General features: G+C 39.8%; 1 protein-coding gene and 1 pseudogene across 3 annotated transcripts; both read right to left on the bottom strand.

The window, feature by feature from the left end:
• Positions 1–6,309: 6,309 nt before the first annotated feature.
• Positions 6,310–9,299, bottom strand: LOC111181520 (small ribosomal subunit protein uS2 pseudogene; annotated as a pseudogene).
• Positions 9,300–11,637: 2,338 nt separating this feature from the next.
• LOC111181516 (uncharacterized) lies at positions 11,638–23,484 on the bottom strand. 3 transcript variants are annotated; one of them, XM_022586975.3, is made up of 3 exons: positions 23,390–23,484; positions 22,514–22,745; positions 11,638–14,622 (listed from the first exon to the last, which is right to left on the bottom strand). In XM_022586975.3, the coding sequence occupies exons 2-3, from the start codon at positions 22,611–22,613 to the stop codon at positions 12,611–12,613; spliced, it is 2,112 nt and encodes a 703-aa protein (XP_022442683.1). In that variant the 5' UTR covers positions 22,614–22,745; positions 23,390–23,484; the 3' UTR covers positions 11,638–12,610. The 3 variants fall into 3 exon arrangements, with proteins under 3 accessions (XP_022442683.1, XP_022442684.1, XP_022442685.1); XM_022586976.2 differs by lacking the exon at positions 23,390–23,484 and adding an exon at positions 23,200–23,381; XM_022586977.1 differs by lacking the exon at positions 23,390–23,484 and adding an exon at positions 23,087–23,197.
• Positions 23,485–24,912: the final 1,428 nt, after the last annotated feature.

Raw genomic sequence — 24,912 nt, 5'->3', positions numbered from 1 at the left:
TTTGGCCTCTCTCAACCTCTGCCATTTGTTACTCTACACCACACACATATACTTTAAATTCCAATAATAACTGAACATTGGTGTTGGCATTGTCTATAGATGAAAAACTACACACAATCAGGTCTTTGGCATTTCTCTTCTGTCCTTCCTACAGATTCATTAACCTGGGACTCAGACAGGATTACACTGCTGAGTCTATGCTGTACCCACCTTCAACCATTGCTCCTGGGGTGTTTCCCTGAAGCATCCCCTGTATGTGACTTCCTCCCCATGGCCTCCACTCCCCTGCTTCCCCCCCAACAAGGTTCTCTGGAGTCCTCTTTTTTAAATTTTCAGGCCTGTGGATTTGAAGTTGCTCAGGTCCAAGAGTGTTCTGGGGTTTACATCTATTGGTTTTGGAAACTATAGATGGCAGTGGAAAAAAAGGAAAGCATATTGTTCGATGTGATGAATGGTAAAGAGAAAATATATTGGGAAAGAAAGGATCACAAAACATCAAGGAGGAAGAGTATTGCAATTTAGATAGGTTGTCCAGGGAAGATTTCACTGATAGTGAAATTTGAGAAAAGATACAAATGAGTATAAGGAAGTCCACGAGACTCTGGAGGAAAGATGTTCTAGGCATGGGAACAGCAAGTGCGAGGAACTTGATGTAGGAGCAATGCCTGATTTGTTCAAGAGACAGCAAGAAGGCCAGTGAGGCTGGAGCAGAATGAAAAGGGGGAAAGTAGTGGATGAAGCCAGAGAAATGAGTTAAGGGTGGAGGGTAGGGCCAGATCATGGAAGACCTGGTTAGCCATTGGTAAGGACTATGACTTTTACTTTGAATGAGATGGGAAACTGTTAGAGGTTTTGGGCAAAGGAGTGTAATGAGTAGGTGCTGAGAATAGAACAAAGCAGTGTCTAGCCATCTCGTTTCTTTAAATTCTTTAAAAATATAATTCTATAATATAACTATTAATATATAAACTAATATATAATAGGAAAAGTTTAGAAATAGAAATCACCCCAATAGTCACCCATGAGTCCACATAGTAACAGCCCATTAACATTTTTATGTTCTCTCTATGCCTATATTATTCTCTATATACCTATCCCCATCTATACCTATTATACCATGTTTAAAACAGAAAGAAAAATCTAGAAAACAGTAAACAAAATGTCCGTATCTTGGTTTGCTAATCTTAGTGCCTCTTTCCTCTTAACTTTGGATCAACTGTGCTTCTGCCTGAGGCTAGCATCTTCATTGGATCTAAGCCACCCTCTCACACCTACTCAAAGGCATACCCCAATAATCCTCACCTCTTGCATTATCAAATTTTCCTCTCCTGAATTTTTTAATTAGCATGCAAACATACTTTTTAAAAGTCACTCACATAGCCTTCGGACCAAGATGACTAACCTGCCTGAACAAGTACAATACCAGACAAAATATATCAGAAGCAAAGGATGGGAGAGACGTGATCCCTGAAATGGGAAACATGAAGCAAACTTGGGTTCCCTCAGTTTACTGCCTGGAGAGAGTTTCTAGGCTACACAGGGAGGGAGAACTCAAGCAGACCTTGACCGTATCCCTAAGTTGAGATGATGGAGCAAGGCGCCCTGAGAGGCCAAGTGACTGGATTGGCAGGGCAGAGTACCAAAGAGGAGAGACCTAAACGCTGGAGGTCTGCAGAGGGTCCCTCACAAGTATTCAGTTGATTGCTGATGAACACCTGTGTAAAGAAACTACCTGAGGTGGGGGAAAGAATCATCCAGAGGAATTAGGGGGAAAAAATCACTGGAACTCACAAAGTGCCAGTAATAGTACCATCGGCGAGGGCAGAAAACCTAAGTCACAGGACGTCAGAGCAATGCCTCTCAAACGATGGCAGTTTTATGCCCCGCTCCACCCCCGCCAAGAGACAATTGGTAGTATCTGGAGACATTTTTGGTTTTCATAACCAGAGAAGATGGGCTCTACTGGCATCTACTGGGTAGAGGCCAGAGATGCTGCTAAACATCCTACAATGAATTATCCAGCCTTAAATATCAATAGTGCTGAGGTTGAGAAACTCTGGGTTCGAATAGTAGAGTCTTGCCTGCATAGGAGAAAAAAATGAACCCTAGACTAAACACTGCCTGAAAGATACTTAATAGCAAGACCTAAGAGGATAAAACTGCCCAAGTAATTTAAACACATCCCAGAACAAAGCTCAAGAATATATATATTAAAAATATTCAGTACCCAACAACATACAATACAAAATGACTGGCATCCAATCAAAAATTGGATAACTCATAAGTCATGCAAAGAAGCAGGAAAATACAACCCATAATAAGAAAAACCACTCAATCAAATTGACCCAGAAATGACAAAGAATTAGACAAGCTCATTAAGACAATTATTAAACTATTCCATGTGATCAAGAAGCTAGTGGAAGTATTGAACATGCTCAGTAGCAACATGAAAGCTATAAAAAAGTCAACCAAATTAAGCTTTTAGAGATAAAAACTACAATGTCTGAGATTTTTAAAAAATGCACAGATGGGATTAACTGTGGATTAAACATAATAGAAGAAAAGAATAAAAAAATCATGGTAGATAAGACATAACAAAAGAAACCATCCAAAATGAAAAACGGGCAAATAAAACACTAAGAAAAATTGAACAGAGCTGTAGTACAACTTCAAGCAACCTAATATGTTTAAGAGTAATTAGAGTTCCTGAAGGTGAGGGGAGGGAGGAGGAATAGCGAAATATTTGAAAAAAGTAATCTCTGGGACGCAGCTCTTATTGGTAAATTTTTAGTAATGAAATACTTATACTAGAAAAAAAAAGTCTCAATTACTTCAGCTTCCACCTTAAGAAACCAGAAAAAGAATAAATTAAACCCAAAGTAAAGAGAAGAAAAGAAAGATTAGATTGGAAATCAACAAAATAGAAAACAGAAAAACAAGAGAAAAATCAATTTCTGTACTCTGTTTAAACCAAAAGCTAACTTTTAAAAAAGATTAATAAAATTGATAAACTTCCCGCCAGACTGATCAGGAAAGAAAAAAAAGTTGAAGATACAAATTATAACAGGAATGAGAGGTGTGACATTACTGTATATTACACAAATTCTTCTCCACATAAAGAGTGCTGCTAATCAATGGGAATTCCCTGGCGGTCCAGTGCTTAGGACTCAGCGCTTTCACTGCCGTGTCCCAGGTTCAGTCCCTGGTTAGGGACCTGAGATCCCGCACGCAAGCTGCATGGTGTGGCCAAACAAGACAAAACAAAAGAAGAGTGCTAATCAACTTTGCTAACCTCCATATTGCTGATTTCAATATTCATTTATTACTTATATTGCTTGAGCCATCAGCAGTATTTTGCATAATTAATGTATTTTCATTTGGCTTCAAGAAACAACATGCTTGGTTTTTCTCTACCTCATGGGACATTTCTTTTCAGTCTCGATGCTGGTATTTCCTCACCTCTCTGGACTTCAGTATGTTGGAGTGCCTGAGGGCTCAGTGTTCAAATCTCTTCTTTTTTCTACCTATGTTCACTTCCTAGGTAATCTCATCTGGTCTTAGATCTTTATTACCTAGGACTCCAAAATCTATATTTCAGCCTAGATCTCTTCTCTGAACTACAGGCTCATATATCGCTTTGCCTACCAGACATCTCCACTTTGATACCTGCTTTAATCTGGGTTCCTAAGAAAACAGCATAAAATTAAACCTTATTGTTAATACTTTATTGGGGTGATGCAATCCCGGAACAGGATGACTGAAGGTAAATGAGCGGTGAAGCAGGGGAAAAAGAGAGAACAAACACAGGTGGGTGTTACTGAGCGTCTACAGCATAGGCACAGCTGTTTGCTTAGTCTCACTGACTATCTTCAGAGGGCAAATGGCATGAACTATGTCATCTCACCTCACCATGGGGTAGGAGGAGGGAGAAGAATTTTCTGCAGGCTCCCCTCGCTCGCCCTCTGGTCAGTTTCCACCACAGAACATCAATTCCACGCTTCCAGGTGCACCATTCAGCCTCTCCAGCAGTCAGGTTCCAAGACAACGCAATAGCACAGGAGTGGCAGGCAAGAGATCCAGCGGGAGTCAGTTGCTCCCTCTGCCTGCAGCCCGGTGGGCCTGCAACCTCAAGGGTTGGTGCAGGCAGTCTTCTTAGAGCGTCATCAGTATCACAGAGCAGAAACTCTGGCCCTGCAAATAGGCGGAGGCTTATAAACTGGGCTTGGTACAGTGACTAATTAGGCATCTTAAACCCAACATGCCCCCATCACATTTTTAATTTCTCCCCAAACATGTTCTTCTTGTAGTCTTCTTCATCTTAGAAAGTGGCAATTTTGTCCTCCCAGTTGGTCAGGCCATAGTCTCCCTGATTTCCTGCTTGCTCTGCTTCACTCAGCTCTCCCCACAGCATCCAGATCATGTTCAGACTGTGTCACTTCTCTGCTCAAAATCCTCTTCCTCCTCGCTCTGTTTGAATGTCAAAGGGGCATTGTGTCTGTAACTTACTAACAATTCAGGGAAAACTTAACATATCTATATATATAGATATAGATATATCTGGGCATGTAGCATAAGTAGATAGAGAATTATAAAGCAAATGTGATAAAATAATACTTGGGGAATCTGGGTGAAGCAAATATAGGAATTCTTTGTTCTATTCTTGCAATTTTTCTATAAGTTTGAAATTATCTCAAAATTCAAAGTTAAAGAAAACTTAATGGCCCCGAAAGGGAGAGAGTGAATTACTAACGGAAAATCAGGTAAGGTGCTGTTATCGAGAAAGCTTGGGGCAGGGAGAGGGAGAAGGGAATATTGAGAAAGCAGTTATAAATATCCCCTACAGCCATATTTAAAAAGAAGACGAAGAGCTATGTTTATGGATGTGTAAAATATTTATGATAGGGCGTCCCTGGTGGCGCATGGTTAAGAATCTGCCTGCCAATGCAGGGGACACGGGTTCGAGTCCTGGCCTGGGAAGATCCCACATGCTGCAGAGCAACTAAGCCTGTGAGCCACAACTACTGAAGCCCACGCGCCTAGAGCCCATGCTGTGCAACAAGAGAAGCCACCACAATGAGAAGCCCGCGCACCGCAACGAAGAGTAGCCCCCGCTCGCCACAACCAGAGAAACCCCGCACGCAGCAATAAAGACCCAACACGGCCAAAAATAAAACAAATAAATAAATTTATTTTTAAAATGTTTATGATACAACAATGGGAAATTTTTCATTTGCCATCATCAATATCATTTTTGGAAAAAAGTACACAAATATATATGTAGAATGGCACTCATCAAAATACTAAGTTTGCTAAGTAGGCTTCTGGAGATAAATGACTTTTATCTTTATTCTTTTACATAGTATCTTTTTTTTTTTTAACAGCAAGCTAGCAGCACATTTATAATCAACAAAAAGAAAAAAAATCAATAAAAGTTAAAAAAAAATTTCATTTAGATCATGGGTCAGCAAACATTTTCTGTAAAGGGCCAGATAGCAAATATTTTCAGCTTTGAGGGCCATACAGTTTCTGCTGCAACTATGCAACTCTGCCTTTATAGCAGAAAGCAGCCTTAGATAACTCACAAACAAATGGGTGAGGCTGTGTTCTATTAAAACAGTGGCTGGCTGGCCTTCCTGCAGTAGTTTGTAGACCCCTGATTTAGAAGAATACTTTTTCCCTAAAGCATGGCTTACAGGAAAGGAATATTCTCATTCTTCTGGAGTTTTCTATAGGGCCCCCTTGACCAACTGACAGTCTGGGAATTCCACTGGCCCCATGTAATTAGCTATATCATTGAGTAAGCTGACGAAATAAAATTTAATGAAAGCATTTAAACAGAACCACATTTATAAACAAATAACAAACACCTTGTCTGGAGAAGTGTAGTGTAAGTGATAGATATGCATTGTATGATATTGTAGATAATTAGATTCAGTCTGCCTGCCACTGGATCCCAACTGTTGGAAAGAGATTCCTTTTAATGTGCCCTGGAGGCTCGGATGCAGCTGCCTGACATCTGGAGTGATCAAAGGCCTGAAAGGCATCCTAGGGAGATGCGGAGAAATGCGTGTGCCAAAATCCTTGGGAAAGCCATGCCTCCTGGTCTAGTTCCAGGAAGGAAATCTTCTTCTGTAAGGAACGTAATCCACAGCTTCCATAAAATTAGTTGGGTAGTGTATTGTCTTTTTCTTTTACCTTGAAGAGATTGTGTAAGATTGCTTTATTTCTTCCTTTAATGTCTGGAACTTTTCCCTGCTGAGATATCTGGCTTGGACTATTCTTGATGGGAAAATTTTAAGTTACAGATAATTTCCTTTTTTTTTCTTTTTGGCCACCCCGGCAGTGAAAGTGCCACATACAAACCACTGGACCACCAGGGAATTCCCAATAATTTCCTTAATAGACACAGAGCTATTTAGATTTTATATTTCTTTTCTTTTCTTTTTTTAAAGCCATTGAGCTGGACATTTTATTTTAAATTAATTAATTAATTTAGTTTTGGGCTGTGTTGGGTTTTTGTTGCTGCACACTGGCTTTCTCTAGTTGCGGTGAGCAAGGGCTGCTCTTTGTTGAGATGCGCAGGCCTCTCACTGCGGTGGCTTCTCTTGTTGTGGAGCACGGGCTGTGGGAGCGTGGGCTTCAGTAGTTGTGGCTCTCGTGCTCAGTAGTTGTGGCTCGCGGGCTCTAGAGTGCAGGCTCAGTAGTTGTGGCGCACGGGCTTAGTTGCTCTATGGCATGTGGGATCTTCCCCGACCAGGGATCGAACCCGTGTCCCCTGCATTGGCAAGTGGATTCTTAACCACTGTGCTACTGGGGGAGTCCCAGATTTTATATTTCTTATTGTGTTAATTTTGGGTAAATTTTATAGGGAAAATTATGAATCATATCCTTTATATTACACTTGTAGTGGCTGTAGATCTGTGCTGATGGCCACTTTTGCATTCCTTATGTTGACAAACGGGACTTCTCTCTGTTTCTTGATCAGTTTTGCTGGGGGATTGTCAATTTAATTCTTTCTCAAAAATGAGCTTTTGGCTTTTTTTTAAAAAAAATGTGTGCTTTCTATTTCATTAATTCATGCTCTACTATTTCCTTCCTTCTATTTTCTTTTTTTAAAGAAACTGTTGATTTTTCATCAACTTCATTTCCATTTTCTCTTTAAGGTCTATGGGAGAACAGCTTAAAGCCAATCAGTGGTCGTCCCTCCCCATTCAGTGTCCTGAGCAGTGGGAGCTGCAGACCAGTCTTCAGGAGGGAACTGCTGAATAGGCACACAGGGGACCCACACATCTGCAGACCAGTCTGGGATCTCAGGTTGAGTAGCAGTAAACTCAGGAGTTAGAGCCATCCATTCGCACTGAAATTCCTCCTTGGTCACAACCTTTTCAGCAGTGGCCTGCTCTTCCTTTTCAGTCTCTTCCAGGTGTGTGTGGAAGTAGAGATCAGGAATGACCTCCCGTGGGTGTCCACGGGCGATGGTGCCACGCATGTGCAGAACTTCCAGGGTCAGCACCCACCACCTCGGACCCCCTGAGTGAGCTTCCTTGTTGCTGTAGGGAATGGCAATGCCCGCAGAACAGAGTTGAGTCTGTGTTACACAGAGCAATGGTGGGCAGGTCAACATAAGACACCTGTGTGAGAGGCTGGTGGGCAGCCCTGGGGTCAGTAACCACCAGAAGTCTCTGCTCCTGGAAGGCTGCCTGGATCTGGTGAGTAAAGCTTCCAGGAGTGACACAGTCAGCAGTAGGAGTGGCTCCAGCGGCAGCAGCAAACTTCAGCACAGCTTGCCGGCCGGTACTTCTGGAGGATACGACACTGACATCTGTTGAGTTTTCAGTGGCATCAATGGCACAAGCTACCAGCAGAACCCTCTCCCAGATTCTCTTCAGATTTATGAGGCAGATGCCATCACTTTTCCTTTTGTAGAGGCACTGTTCCATTTGGAAGTCGAGGCTGGTGTCACCCTAAGTGGGTTCCTTATGTAAGGAATTTGAGGACCTCCTCTTCCTTCATTTGCAGGGCATCAAGGGCTCTGGACATTGTGAATATTTCTCTTTAAGTTATGATGAGAAACCAGAACAACCCTTATGGACCTCATCCTACTTGCTTTAGATTTACTTGCTATTCTTTTTCTAACTTCTTGTGATGGATACTCAAATCATTGAATTTTAGCCTTTTTTACCCCTAATAATATCACTATTATCCAGATAAAAATATATTCTAATTTCTATTGCGCTTTCTTCCTTTACCCGTGGGTAAGTTAAATTGTTTTTCTTAATTTCCAAACATTTGGGAATTTTTTTAAGTGTGTGTGTTATTGATTTCTAGCTAATTTCATTGTTATGTGAAAACATGTGCTAAGTCTGTGCTGTCCAATATGTAGTCACTAACCAGATGTGGTTATATAAATTAATTAGAATGAATAAAATGTAGTTCATCAGGCACACATTTTAAGTGTTCAGTAGACACATGTGGCTAGTGACTACTGTGTTGACTATGGTGTCTATTGTATTGAACAATGCAGGTAGAACACAGAATATTCTATTGCACAGCCCTACTCTAAACGATTTCAATCTGATGAAATTTGTTGAGGCTTGCTGCATATGCTTGTTGAATATACAAACCCGCATATGCTCAGTTTTGGAAAATGTTCTCTGTGCACCTAAAAAGAATCAAGGTTTCTGTCATTGTTGGTTGTACTGTTATCTAATATGTCCATTAGGTCATTTTGTTAATCATATTGTCCACATATACTATATTCTTAGACATTTTTTCTGCTTGTCCTCTTTCACTAAGGGAGTTGTGTAAAAGTCTCCTACTAGGATTGCAGATTTATCTCTTTCTCATTTTAGTTTTGTCAATTTTAGTTTTATATACTTTGAAGCAAAATTATTAGATGTATACACTTTTAGAATATTTCTATTTTCTTGGTAAATTGACTCATCAATAGAAATGTCCCATTTTATCTCTAGTAAGACTTTTGCTTTAAAGTTTACTTCTTGTTTGATATTGGTACAGCGATTAGCACCTTTCTTTTGGTTAGTGTTTGAATGCAGTATCTTTTTTCCGTACTTGTATTTTAAATTTCCTGGATTCTGGTAGTTGTATCTCAAGTAAGTACTACATGATTAATTTTAAAAATTCTAGTCAAGAATCTTTGTCTTGTGTCCACTTGCATGTAATATAATTACTGGTGTATTTGGGCTTACATCTATCATGATCCAATTTGTTATCTATTTGTCTTGCCTATTTATATTCTTTTTCCCTTGCCTTCTTTGAGATTAATCAACAATTTTTTTTTTTTTTTTTTCCGGTACGCGGGCCTCTCACTGTTGTGGCCTCTCCCGTTGCAGAGCACAGGCTCTGGACGTGCAGGCTCAGTGGCCATGGCTCACGGGCCTTCTCGGACGGGGGCAAGAACCCACGTCCCCTGCATTGGCAGGCGGACTCTCAACGACTGTGCCACCAGGGAAGCCCTAATCAACAATTTTTATTACTCCATTTTACTTTTTGTTAATTTGTTAGTTATATTCCTCTTTTACTCTAGCGATTACAACATGCACCCTTGGTTTATTAGAACCTAATATAAATTAGTACTTCTACAATCTCTCTGAGAATGTACTTAGTTCCTAACTTTAGGCATTATTATCTTTTCTTACAGTTAATATTCATTTAGATTTACCTTCAGATTTACACTTTCCATGGTTCTTCATCTCTTCCTAAACTGTTTTTTCCTTGTGCCTGAAGAACTCCTTTTAGTATTTTTTGAGTATGTGGGCAATGAATTCTCTCATTTTTGTTTGTCTGGAAATGTCTTCACATTGTCTTTACTTTTGAAAGTTATACTTCCAAGATATTTCATTATCTTCTGGCTTTATGTTGAGAAGTTAAACCTCAGTCTATTTGTTGCTTATCTGAATATAATGGTTTTTCCCCTTTTTTCAATTTTTCTCTTTTTCTTTGCTTTTGTTAGGTACTATGATGTCCCCAGGTATACTTTTCTTTGTAGTTTTTGTTGTCTGTGGTGCTCCTTTAATGTATAATTTGATTATTCATGAGGGTTGGGAAATTCTTGACCACTCTTTCTTTAAATATAGCCTTTGTCCCACCATCTCTTATTTCATTTTGAGACTCAGATATGTGTATGTTAGGCCTTTTTGTCCATATCAGATATGATTCCTAGGCTCTCTGCTGTATCTTCTATAATTTTTCCCCTCCATGTTTCAGCCTTCATGTTTTCTACTTATGTAGCTTTCACTAACTCCCATTTCAGTGTATCCAAGCTGCTAGGTACTTCATGTAAGTGGGATCATAAGATATTTGTCCTGTGCCTGGCTTATCTCACTTAGCATGATGTCTTCAGTGTTCCTCCATGATGTAGTGTATATCAACATTTCTTTTCTCTGTAATGCTGAGTAATATTCTATTGTATGTATACACTGCATTTTGTTTATCCATTTATCTGTCAATGGACATTTAGGTTGCTTTCAGCTTTTGGCTATTGTGAATAATGCTGCTATGAACATCAGTGTACACATATTTGAGTCCCTTCTTTCAATTATTTTGGGTATACACCCAGAAGTGGAATTGCTGGATCATATTGTAATTCAATGTTTACTTTTTAAAAAATAATTAATTAATTAATTTTTGGCTGCGTTGGGTCGTCGTTTCTGTGCGAGGGCTCTCGAGCGAAAGCGGCAAGTGGGGGCCACTCTTCATCACGGTGCGCGGGCCTCTCACTGCCGCGGCCTCTCTTGTTGCGGAGCACAGGCTCCAGACGCGCAGGCTCAGTAGTTGTGGCTCACGGGCCCAGTTGCTCCGCGGCATGTGGGATCCTCCCTGGACCAGGGCTCGAACCCGTGTCCCCTGCATTGGCAGGCGGATTCTTAACCACTGAGCCACGAGGGAAGCCCTAGCATCACATTTCTTAACTGTCTTTTCTCCTTCATTTTAATTTCCACTTTATTCTTACTCTTTTGAAGTACATGCTTCAGTCATTATTTTCCTAAACACTTAAGCATGAGGGCAGGAATCATTTTTTCTTCAGCAGCACTCAGTACAGTGCCTGACACTGAATATTTATTGAATTAATGACTAAGCACCATACTCTACATCACTTCTTATATTTTCTTGCTTCTGTGCCTTTGTTGATTATTCCCTCTCTGCCTTTATGCCTCTACTCCCATCCTTCAAAACTCAAATCTCAGGAGCTCCACAAAGCTTTTCCTTTTCTTTCCAATCAGAATTGAACCCTACCTCCTGTGAGCTCTTATAAGCATCTTGCCTAACTTTATGATTATATTGAGCCATATATTTTCTGTATACATCAGCCTTTATCACTGTACAGTACATGTTTTTTGGGGACAGTATATTCTTTGTGTATACTACAAAACCTAAAAAAATGCCTTGCACATAATAATTTAACAATGTATGTTAAATTAAAATATTAATTGGATAATTATGGGGATAGTCAAAGTAAATGACAGTAGCAGGATTTTAACAAATGGTTAATACCACAAAGACAATTTTTCTTATTTTTAAAAACTATTTGTTTTTCAGTTGAAAACATTGTGTACACATGGCATATTATCAATATATATGTCAGAAATCAACAAACAAAACAAAGTCTGATGAATGTTGCCATTAAAAAAAAGATCAATAGGTCTTTTTATTTTTAGACAGAATATGCAATATCAATTAGTCATGTGGGTGTTACTTTAGCTAACATTTTTGTTCAATCTATAGATGACAGACAGGATAAACATAGTAGTAGACAAATATTCACACTTTAACATATGGAATTATTTTTTAAAAAATTGTTTCACATATTTAGAAACTGTAATTAAATGGTAGTGTTGAAGAAGTAATTTCAAACCACTAAAGTTTATGGATGGGCTACATTATTAAGAGCAAAATAAATTCATGTTTGCTGTGAACACCACAGGAACTTGAAAACTCATGCTCACTAGGAAGACCAAAACTTGGCCACCCCCACAAAAAAAAGGATATTTCAGAAAATGGGGCACTAGAGTTATGCAGTTAATAAGTTTAATACCAGAATAGCATAGCATGTTCACATAGAGGGAATTTAATAACTAATGTTTGCATAAGGTAGGATTCTCCAGCTTTCAGGAGATAAGTGGTATGCGAATTATCAGAGTGAATGCCAATTAAGATATGGGAAGGGTTTAAATTTTCCCTACATTCGCTAAAATAACTTCTGTGATATGCAATAGGTGATCTGGGCTCACAAAAGGTTTGAGATTATAACACTAATACATTTCCTTCTGATTGCACACAACACCACACTGGTTTTTACAATATCTGATAAGGTTCTGCATTAATATGGTTAGACATTTCTTATAATGATAAAACTTTCCTCTTGTGCAGTGTTTGAATAAAAGACTAGAGCTTTTCTTACATTACAGCAGATAGAATTTTTTCCCATTGTTTCTGACATTCAGTAAAAAATATTTCACATTGAAGGTTTTTCCAACAACTCACAGGATTCCTCCTCAGAATTTTTCTTTAGTAATGTCTGAGCTCTGAGTTAAACTTTCATTATAAAAATTGAATTAATATGTTTTCTCTCTAGTGTGTGTGGTCTTTTTTAATGTAGCACAAGAGTTGAGCATTGATTAAAACCTTTTTCATAATCATCCATAGCATTCATAAGATTTTTTTCTGGCAGAGTGTCTCTGGTACTGAATAAAGTTGGTGTATACACTAAAGGTTTTCCCATATTCATCACATTTAGAGTGTCTTCCCCAGAATGGACTTTCTCATGATTAATAAGATCAGAGAGTTGGCTAAAATTTCTGCTGCACTGAACACACCTGTGGGATTTCTCTCCAATGTGGATTCCCTGGTGTTCAGTAAGATCGGTGCATGCGCTAAAGGCTTTCCCAGACACATCACATTTATATGGATTTTCATTAGTGTGGATTCTTTGATGGTTAATAAGATCAGAGCGTCGACTAAAGCTTTTGCCACACTGATCACATGGATATGGTTTCTCCCCAGTGTGGATCCTCTGATGTAGGACAAGAGCTGAGCACTGACTGAAAGCCTTCCCACATTCATTACATTTATATGGTTTTTCCCCAGTGTGGATCCTCTGGTGCTTGATAAGGTCGGAGTTCTGACTGAAACTTTTGCTGCACTGTGTGCATGGATATGGTTTTTCTCCAGTGTGAATTCTCTGATGAAGAATAAGGTCAGAACTCTGACTGAAGGCCTTCTCACAACAATCACAATGATAGGGTTTTTCCCCAGAGTGTACTCTCTGATGTTTAGTGAGGTCTGAGCTTTGACTAAAACTTTTATTGCACTGATTACATGCATACGGTTTCTCTCCAGTGTGTATTCTCTGATGTTTCACAAGGTCTGAACGACGACTAAAACTTTTAGTACAATCGCTACATGGATAGGGTTTCTCTCCAGTGTGGATTCTCTGATGCAGAATAAGGTTTGAGCTTTGACTAAAAGTTTTCCCACACTCATCACATTCATAGGGTTTCTCACCTGTATGAATTCTATGATGTTTAATAAGGTCTGATCTTCGACTAAACATTTTATTGCACTGGTTACATGGGTAAGGCTTCTCTCCAGTGTGAATTCGTTGATGATTAACAAGATCTGAAAGTCTACTGAAGGTTTTGCTACACTGATTACATGGATAGGGTTTCTCTCCAGTGTGAATTCTCTGATGCAGAATAAGGACTGAGCTCTGATTAAAAGCTTTCCCACATTCATTACATTTATAGGGTTTCTCTCCAGTGTGGATCCTTCGATGTTTAATAAGGTCTGAGTTCTGACTGAAACTTTTGCTACACTGATTACATGGATATGGTTTCTCTCCAGTGTGGATTCTCTGATGTAGAATAAGATCTGAGCTCTGACTGAAGGCTTTTCCACACACATCACATTTATATGGTTTCTCACCAGTATGGATTCTTTGATGTTTTATAACATCAGAACTCTGACTAAAATGTTTGTTACACTGGTTACATGTATAAGGCTTCTCTCCAGTATGTATTCTTTGATGTTTAACCAGGTCTGAGCGCTGGCTAAAACTTTTACTACAATGACTGCACTGATAGGGTTTTTCTCCTGTATGTATTCTCTGATGTATAATAAGATCAGAGCTCTGACTGAAGGCTTTCCCACATTCATCACATTTGTAAGGTTTTTCACCAGTGTGGACTCTTTGATGTTTAATAAGGTCTGAGCTCCGACGGAAACTTTTAATACACCAATTACAAGGATAGGGTTTCTCCCCAGTATGAATTCTCTGATGCAGAACCAGGGCTGAGCTCACATTAAAGGCCTTTCCACACTTATCACATTCATAGGGTTTCTCCCAATGGGTTCTTTGATGCCTAATAAGGCCTGTACTACAAGCAAAGTTTTGCCCACATTCATCACAGTTATATTGTCTTCTTTTGAAGAGGTTCTGATCCTTTTCATTGAATTTATCCCCAAATCCACAGAATTCCCTGCATTCAGAATCCTGGAGAACATCATCTCTGGGGTTACCAGACTCTTCAGTCAATGGTTCAATTTTTGCTGTAATTTCCTCCTCGGAAGCCAGCTCTCCAACCTTGGCCTTAGTCTCACCATCTAGAACAATAAAATATAAATGGAATATGTTCTCCATACTGTAAGAAAGTTTCAGGTGAAATATATTAGTATTTTCCTATGAAAATACTGAAAATTATCTTCTGAGAGGGAAACTAAGAAGAATCAACAAGTAATGGATAATCGTTTATTGAAGTGGCTTATCAGATATGTTCTGTATATGTCTGTCACAGGAGATCTGGGAATGCTGAAACCTAATTACAGTGATTAGGAAAGTTTGACTATATTAGAGCTAATACATAAACAACTTACTGACATATATAAAGTAGGCAGTATGAATGAATACTTGGGTGAAGGAGTGGGGGAGGAGGTGAAAGGGAGGGAGAGGAGGAGGAGGCAGTGGCAGCCAGGCTGTCACTGTGAGTATATACCAACCAGGCTGGTCACATGTTGTCATTAGTGGAAAGAAAGAAGCATCAAGCTCAGGAATGGTTAGAAAAGAAGTCTGAATTTTCAAAAAGAGGTCTACATAGTCCTCCACCTCTTTTGCCCTGATTATTAGAAAGAAGTGGCCTAGAAAACATGATCCTTTTGGGAACAGCCATATTCAGTGACCAAACTTCCTTACTAAGGTATGTGGACCAGAAAAAGGTTAGGGAGGTAGGATCAGAAATCTCTTTTGAGTTGATTTTTGAGGAGATTATTCCTCTGCTCAACAATACCAGAGGCCTGTAATGGTAGAGAACATGGGAGCTCCATTGAAATTCTTGAGACTATCAGTCCATTATTAAGTGGTGTTTACTATAAAAGGCACACCATTCTCAGACTGCAAATGGTCTAGAGAGCTGAAAACATGACAAAGATTAATTTCAAGGGCTAAAGTCCAAAATCCCAAGCCTCCAAGTGGAGGCTTATCCTCTTTGCCAAAGGCAAAGGGTACTGGAAAAAGTAAAGTATTGCGGTAAATCTAAATGTGTATGCACTGAATGATATAAGCAAAATGAATGTCTCATGGATTTTACAATATATATGTAGAGTTAAAATATATGGCAAAAATAGCACAAGAGGAGGGAGGTAAATAGAACTATAATATTACAAGATCTTTGGGTTATCCTAGAAATAATAAATTAAGATAAACTGTAATAAATCAAATGTGTATGTTGTAACTTCTAAGGCAGCCTTTTTCAACTAGGGTTCCACAAGAAAATAAAAAGAAAATAATTTGCCTGACTATTTTCTTAATTCTCCCAAAGATGGTAGATAGCAAGTAGATCAATAGATGTACAGGAGAAACATTAATATGTAACGTAGTGGATGCCTCAGAGCATTTTGGCTTAATTCTCTCACAGAATCACATTTGAGAAAGGCTGCTATTAGGTGACAATTAAATAACAATAAAAGGATGTATAAACAATAAGCTAATAGAGAAAAAAACAGAAAAATAAAAAACTTGATAACATAATTAAATTAGGCACAAAGGGAGAAAAAAGAAAAAGAAAAAAGAAACAAAATATGGGAAAATAACAAAAAATAAGATGGTACATTTAAATCCAAACATCAACTATGTTACATGTAAATTAACTACTTCAATAAAAAGCAAAGAAAGACCAACAGCTAACATCATACTTAATGGTTAAACATTAAATGCTTTTGTCCTAGGAACAAGGGAGGAAAATAAGGATGCCCTCTCTTAACTACTTTTATTCAATATTGTACAACTTTTACTCAATATTCATAGTAAATGCAATATAACATGAAAAATAAATGAGGCATACAAGAAGTCAAACTGTCTTATAGACTATGCAGTCACGTATACAGAAAATACTAAAGTGTCTTTAAAAAGTTATTAGAACTTGTAAATGGTTTTATTAGTGCAATACACAAAGCCTGATTGTATTTCTGTATACTAGCAATGAACAATTAGAACCTAAAATTAAAAACAATTTTTTTCAATTGCACCAAAAAAATGAAATAATTAGAAACAAATTCAATGAAATATGTGCAGTATCTACATAATGAAAACTATAAAATGTTGCTGAAATTAAAGATCTAATAAATAGAAATATATGCCATCATTTACGTATAGGAAGATTTAATATTGTTAAAGTGATGAAATTCTCCCCAAATTGATCTATGGATTCAATGCAACCCCAATCAAAATCTCAGCAGGCCTTTTCATAGAAACTGACAAACCGATTCTAAACTTTGTGTAGAAAGGCAGAGAAGGGTCTAAACAATTTTGAAAAAGAAGAACAAAATTAGAGCTTATACTCCCTGATTTCAAGCTTTATTACGAAGCTACAGTAATCAAGGCAGCGAGGTACTGGCATAGGATAGACATATCCATTAATGGAACAGAACAGAGTCTATAAATCCAAACATATATGTCCAACTGACCTTCAACAAAGTTGCCCATATAATTCAAGGGTGAAAGGGTAGTCTCTTTTCAAAAAAAGTGTTACAACTGGATATCATAATAACAAAAATTAACTCTGACTCTTTCCTTATGCTATACACAAAAATTAACTAGAAATGTAATATAAACCTAAACATAAAAGCTAAAACTATAATACTTCTAGAAGAAAGCAAAGCATAGATGACTAAAATTAATGCACAGAACTGAGAAAACAAATGTGTTGTTTAAGCCACCTAGTCTGTGGTTTTTGTTATAGCCCTAGCAGGCAAATACAGCATGTTTTTGAACTTTATACATTTATGGAATCATACCACATGTATTCTGTGACTTGTTTTTTACTCAACATTATGTTTGGAAGATTCATCCACAGTCATGTGTGTAGCTGTAGTCCATTCATGTTCACTATTATAGTGTGACATACACCACAAGTGGTTTATCCATTCTTCTTCAATGGATAAGAACATTTTGCTATTTCAAACAATGCTGATATGAATATGCTGGTACGTCTGTCTTGATACACATATCCAAATGTTTCTCTAGGTTATATAAATTTAGGATCAGAACTGTTAGGTCTTCAACTAGACTTTTCCAAAGTGGTTAAGCCAATTCACACTTCCATCAGGTGTATATAGTTCACATTGCTCTATATTCTAACCAACATCAAGTCTATTCTCTTTTTAACCCAATACAATCAGGCTTTTATCTCCGTAACTCCATCAAAACTGCACTTATTAAAGTCCCTAATATGCTTTATCTTGACAAATCCAGTGGTCAATTTTCAATCTTATTCTTGATTTGTTTGACATAGTTGACTACTCTCTTAAATCATTTGCTTTCTTCCTGCTAACTTACCTTTCTCCTGCTCTCCACACAACAGTCAGAGTGATCTTTACATGTTATCCTGTGTAAAGAGTTCCAATGGTTTCCCATTTCACTGGGAATAAATTCTAAGTCCTTATCGTGACTTAGAAGGTTCCATATGATCTGGTCCCTTTCTTTCTCTCTGCCCTCATTTCATTCTAAACCACCCCTATCACATGTCTACCCCAGGCTTATTACTCTGTTCCTGCTATATCTATGGGCCTCTGTCTTTTGCTATTCCCTCCACCTGGAAGGCTCTTCTCTCAGATGGTTACATGGCTTATTCTTTCACTTTGGTTATCTCTCTAACCAACTGTTACCACCTCAGAAAGGCACAATGTTGGTGGGCCCTGCATTTTTGAGGCAACAGATACCATAGTAAATGTGCTGAAATGACCAATTTGAGTAACTTGCACAGTTGCTACTTTTGAGTGAGGCTTAGAGTAAAAAAACGTTCTGCAGTAGGACCATGTTGCAATGCAAGCTGTCCTGTCACATGACCCTTATTAACCAGGATAACCAATGGTATTGGAAGTGTCTGCAGCAGTCATGGTTGCTGTATGAAGCCTCTTGCAAGCCTCTATAGGAGAACCACACTGGAGTAAGGCCATACTGTCTTCTGCCAACAATTTTCTAAGTGAAAAGCAGATCCTGGCTTGCTTTTGGGCACTAACAGAAACTTAATGCTTGACCACAGGGCACCAAATAACTATTGCAAACTGACCACTATGTATTAGTTGTTATGTGACTCATCAATTCATAAAATTGAACATACAAACCAGTATTCCATTATAAAAGCATATCTGGAAGACAAGTGCTATTCCATGTGCTAGTGACTCAGATTCCCATGGTACTTGTTCCTACTGCTCCACTACCTCTCCCCCTCAACCTATATTCATGGCCCTATGGGAATTCCCTATTACCAGTTAACAGAGGAGTAAAATGTACAGAACTGGTTTGTAGATGGGCCTGCCCAGTGTGTGGGCACCACCTGAAAGTGAGTACCTTTCACTTACACCCCTACTCAGGGGTGGCCTTAAACATGCTGGTAAAGACAAATCCTTCCAGTGGGCAGAATTTCAGGTATACACCTGGTTGTCTACTTTCCATGGAAGGCAATATAGCCTAAGATACATGTATATACTGATCCATGGATAGTGACTAATGGGTTATTTGATTAGTTAGGTACCTGGAAAGAACAAGATCGGAAGACAAGAAATAAGAATTCTGGAGGAAAAATATGAGGATAAACCAAAGAATGAATATGTTTGTGGCCCATGTGAATCCTCACCAAAGGGCATCCACTGTGGAGAAGCCTCTCAATCAGAAGGATGGACTTGGTGATCCATATTATGAATGTCAATCAGCCTTTTTACCAATGTTTGCCCAATGGACTCATGTACAAAGAGGTCATGGCAGCAGGGATGGAGGCTATACATGGGCTCAACAATATGGACCTCCACTTATCAAGGTTGATATGCCTATAATCATTGCTATGTGCCCAAGTAGCCAACTGCTAAGGCCCTAATGAGGTACCATTCCCTAGAGAGGAACCAGCTAGCCACTTGGGGACAGATTTATTACATCTGACCCCTTTTATTATGGAAAGGGCAGCAACTTCAAAGGACTAAATACATAGTCTAGATACAAATTTGCATTGACTTAAGAGAATGCCGTATATATTATCATGGTACTCTCTATAATATTACCTCCAAAGGAGTCATTTTACAGGGAAGGAAGTTAAGCAATGATCTAATACACATATAATTCATGGGTCTTACCACATGTCCCATCATCCAGAAGTAAGTGGATTGTGATAATGGGGGAATGATTAAATGTAGGCTCAGTTACAGTACAAGCTAGACAACAACACCTTGATAAGTTTGGGGTGCTGTCAGACAGGATGCAATATACGCATTAAACTAAAGGGTGATAAACAGTGTTGTCTCCCCCATGGCCATAATACATGGGTATAGGAACGAAGGGTGGTAGAGAAAGTAATAATGTCTCTTCTTACTATATACCTCATAATCCACTTATATTATTTTTGCTTCCTATCCCTATGATCTTGGGCTCGGTGGGTTCAGGGTTCTGATTCTCAAAGGAAAAATACTTCTACCATGGGACAAAGTCATAATTTTGTTAAATTTGAAGTTGAGACTGCTTCCTCCTTCAGCATTTTGGGCTCCTCAAACTGCCAAACCAGCCCGCAGAGATGGGGTCCCTCTACCGGCCAGAATGCCTGATACCAATCACCAGTGGGGAAATGATTGCTGCTACTGGAACTCAGAGGACTCAGTGGGGGTGCCTCGTAGTTCTCTCATGTCTAATAGGCCCAGTCAATGGTTCACGGAAGTAGCCTGAAAGAGACAGGATCACCAAGGACTCAGGTCATCCAGAAAAGGTTTATTTTATTTGACTAGATAAAGAACTCTGTGCCACTGAGATTCTGGCAGAAGGTAAGGGCAATATGGAGTGGCTGATGGAAGAGGATAATTATGACTATCAGCTTAGGCTTTGTGTATGCTGTCCTCCATCCCTCGTTGATTTCTGTAATCCTTCCCGTCCTCTTTATGAAACTTTGAATTACCCAATTTGAACGAGCCATCTGTTTCCTGCCAGAATCCTGACTGATACATCTTCTATAACCATTATCACTATCTGATACTACACTGTATACTTATATATTTCCTGTTTCCCCTACTAGAATGTAAAGTCCTTGAGGGCAAAGGCTTCTCTGATTAGTTCACTGCTACATCCCCAGAACTTAGAACAGTGGCTGATACAAAGTAAACCCTCAGTAACTAATAATATTATTATTAATGGTTAATAATCATTAATAAGCTATGATCTTATGAACTAATAAGCATTTATCAACAATAAATATTTGGTGAACAGTTAATTAAATGATTTGAAGGATACATTAATGTATTAATGTATCCAGTGACTACCTCTAAATGGTGGAGTTGTAGGTTACTAAAATTTCTATTTTGTGCCTTTCTATATTTTATAAATGCACTTTAATATAATTATATTTCTTTATCATAAAAAAAGTTATTTTATACACATTCTAAGAGACACAAACACATATAGTATGTATGTCAATTTAAGTAAAACAACAAGGAGGAGGCAGTGATTCTCAGGAAAGAAGACAGCCAGATGCCTTAGAATAGACTCTTAAGGAAAAACAAATTCTAAATACAGGAGAGAGAAACTAAATAAAATAAAATAAAAGATACTCCAGGGCTTCCCTGGTGGTGCAGTGGTTGAGAGTCCACTTGACGATGCGGGGGACGCGGGTTCGTACCCTGGTCCGGGAGGATCCCACATGCTGCGGAGCGGCTGGGCCCGTGAGCCATGGCCGCTGAGCCTGCACGTCCGGAGCCTGTGCTCCGCAACGGGAGAGGTCACAACAGTGAGAGGCCCGCGTACGAGAAACAAAAAAAAAGATACTCCAAAACTAAAGACAGGCAAAAGATTTAGAATAAAAGAAAAGGACAACAGGTTAATTTCATAGGCAAAACAGCAGTAATGGAAAGACCAAAATCAAAAAGCAGCAAAATATGATGTGGAAATGAGAGCCTGCAGAACATCTGAACAAAGTCAGCACCAAGATTACCTTACTAAAAATAACAGTGACTACCATTCGTAAAGAATTTACTACCAGCCAGGTATCTGCTCAGAGCCGTATATATGGAATCTTATCTAGTGTTTGTGGTATCTGTTATAATAGTAATGGACCCCAATGATCCTATCTCCTAATATCTATATCCTTGTGTGGTTTTCTCCCACAATGACTCTGGAATTGGTTATGTGACTTGCTTTGGTCAATGAGATAATAACAAATGTAACGCAAACACAGGTTAGAAAAGTGCTTAGCATCCCTCTCTCTTTTTAAAGACTAGCTGCCCTGTGAAGAAGTCTAGGCTAGCCTGCCGGAGATACGTGACCCAAGCTATAGCCAGCACCAACAGCTGGACATGTTATGATTGATACCAACATAGACCCTGGCCCTAGTTGAGCATGAGTGATTCCAGAAGAAAACTGCCCAGCTGAACCCAGCCCAAGCCAATGACCTACAGAACCATAAGAAAATAACATGGTTGAAAAATGTCTTAGTGTTTTAGGTCACTAAGTTTTGGGGTCCTTTATTATGGAGTAATAGATAGACACAACCCTCAAAATAACTTCCAAGGTATGAGTTATTATACACTTATAAAGTGAGGAAACAGGATTATTTTTAAAAAATGTAAGTAACTTACTGAAGCTAGTAAATGACAAAGCTAGTATTTGAATCCAGGTGTCAGACTCCAAAACTTTTAACTATGCCCCAACAGTACATGAGAAAGATGACTTGAAAAGATTTTAAAGGGCAAATACCAAACACTGACAGATTGGTAATAAGGTGATTATAATGGGAAAAATGGATGACACTGGGTACTTAAGGAGAGGAAGGAAAACCAAGAGAATTTGATTGACAGAATGTACAATAAAGCCATGGGCTTGGAGCACAAAAGAAATGGTACTGCCTAATACAGTGGGGGGTAGGCAATGAGGCATACCAATAGCACTTGAAGACACTAACATAGCAAGGTAACACGGCGCCCACCCCCCAAACCACCCAAACCACTAAGAAAGATACACACTGCTTCTCACCTGACAGAAGGTAGTGTTCTTGAGCTTCATAATTGAATTGGATCTCCATAGACTGCCACTGGACACTTGACACCTCAGGGAGCAACTGGAGATTTACCATTTCCTCACTAAGCTTTTCTTGTCCACGTAGGAGTCTGAGACCTGGAGGCAACTGGGCACCACTGGACTTGGAAGGGAATCATTGCGGAGACTGGAGATATAAGTTCTGAGACTAGACCACCAGGAGCATCCTCTAGATATAAAAGAAGTTAAAGAGAAAACAAAATCTCATTTAACTTTCAAGCGCTTTTCTTTCAAATTTACTACGCTTCTTTCCCTATCATTCAGGAGTCAGGCATCACCCCTCTTGGACATACATTCTCCATTCCAAACCTAGAGATCTTCAAAGATAATCAGGGGGTTAATGCTACCAAAATCAGGATATAACTGTAAAGATAAGGCAGGGGAGGGAATTTCAGAATTTTGCCCTAGCGATTAGCTCTATGTTATTCGCTGCCCCTTCTACACCGAAATGACACTACTGATCCATCATCATGATCTGTCTCTCCCTCCTTCCGTTCTTATCACACTCACTCATTCGTCCGCTGATTCGTGTGAATGCATCCAAGCTCTGGATTCCACCCGCCCCCAAAGTTTCTGGTGTTCATTCAGCTGAACCCAACGCTAGTCAAGGGCTGACCGCGTACCAAAAGCACACCAGGCCGAGAACCGACCAGCTCGCAGTGCCCAGGAGCCGCGCCTGGGGGCCACGTCGGCAGCCTCGACCCCCCACGGACTCAAGAAACAGCATACGGTTCCCCGGTGGCGCTGCAAGGCCGCTGGGGAGGGCAGATCACCCGAGTTCCTCCGCCTTCCGTGAGCCGACATCACCCATACCTCGATGTATTCTCCAAGTCACCGTCAAGCCTCACACCCCGTAAACCGGCCATCACCGCCGACCGCTCTAGGAATCTGGGAGGATTGCTCAGCTCTATGGCGCGTAGCTTCGCACGTGCGCACGCGCGGGGCGGGAGGCGGCGAGGTGAGGTGGGGGCGGGGAGTTGCCGAGATTTAACCCTGAACAGCTGCGGATCTGGCCCCAGCGGAGCCGTAGCGAGGGGCCTGGCTGGCACTATCTGCCAATTCCTTTTTTTTTTTTTTTTAAATACATGTGTGTGTGTGTGTGTGTGTGTGTATATACATGCACACACATAACTTAATCACTTCGGATTTTTAAAAATGAATTATTTTGGCTGCGTTGGGTCTTCGTTACTGTGAGCGGGCTTTGTCGCGGGCGAGCGGGGGCTACTCTTCCTTGCGGTGCGCAGGCTTCTCATCGCGGAGGCTTCTCTTGTTGCGGAGCACGGGCTCTAGGCATGAAGGCTTCAGTAGTTGTGGCTCGCGGGCTCTAGAGCACAGGCTCAGTAGTTCTGGTGCACGGGCTTAGTTGCTCCGCGGCAGGTGGGATCTTCCCAGACCACGGATCGAACCTGTGTTCCCTGCATTGGCAGGCGGATTCTTAACCACCGCGCCACCAGGGACGTCCCCCTATCTGCCAATTCTTGACGTGAATGTCAGAAAACATCTTTCTAGAAAGCTCCCTGGGGCAGGGTAGGTTTTCTGACTACAAAATGAGTTCTTCCTTAATTATCTCTCTCTCTTCTTTTTAATCCCTTCCCCCACCCACCCAACCCCAAACCTGTCAATCAGATTCGCTGGTGTGCTTCCATTCTAACTTTCTTCCTGTCCTCGCTGGTTTTCCCCCCAGCACAGTGGCATGCCTCTAATAAAATACTGATTTCTGGGCCCCACGCCGGTTTAGAATCAGTAAGTCTGTCATGGGAGCCCAGGTTCTCAGGTGATCCTGATGCTGCTGGTCCTGGGACCACACTTTGAGAACCACTGCCTTAAAAATAAATAATGCTCAGGAATTAATCCCTAAATTGCTGCGAAGCTGGATTTTCACCTACTTTGCTATCAAGAAAGGCCATGGGGTCTCCTAAAATGTTTGCTTGCCAATACAATCCTCATTGTGGCTAAAGGATCAGGGTGAGAAGGACCTGAAAGGGGGTGGGGGAGGGCATCAGGGTAGGAAAGGATATTGCTGTTTCCTTGGAAATATCTTGGGAAATAAGGGCGGGGGGCATAGGGGGGAGATATAGAAATAAATAATAGAAGTATTGAGACATGTGACTTGGGTTAAGATGTCGGAGGAAAAGGTATAGGTTTGAGAAAATGGTGACTGGCTGAAGTAATGATTGAGGTAGAGGAAGAGGGTTTTCTGTTCCAGCCTAAGACCCTGTTCTGATTTATGAAATCTTAGGGATGTGTGAATGAGACCCTGATAAAATGTAAGGAGCTCGTTTGTGTCCAGCCCTCCCAAGTAGGGAGTACAGATGCTTTTTAAAAAATAGCTTTAC

This window comes from Delphinapterus leucas, chromosome 14 (assembly GCF_059928025.1).
Source record: "Delphinapterus leucas isolate spDelLeu-1000000601 "Yukka" chromosome 14, BTC_Dleu_Yukka2, whole genome shotgun sequence".
Classification (NCBI taxonomy): domain Eukaryota; kingdom Metazoa; phylum Chordata; class Mammalia; order Artiodactyla; family Monodontidae; genus Delphinapterus; species Delphinapterus leucas.
Note: the sequence above shows the minus strand (reverse complement) of the source record. Positions and strands in the feature narration are given on the sequence as shown.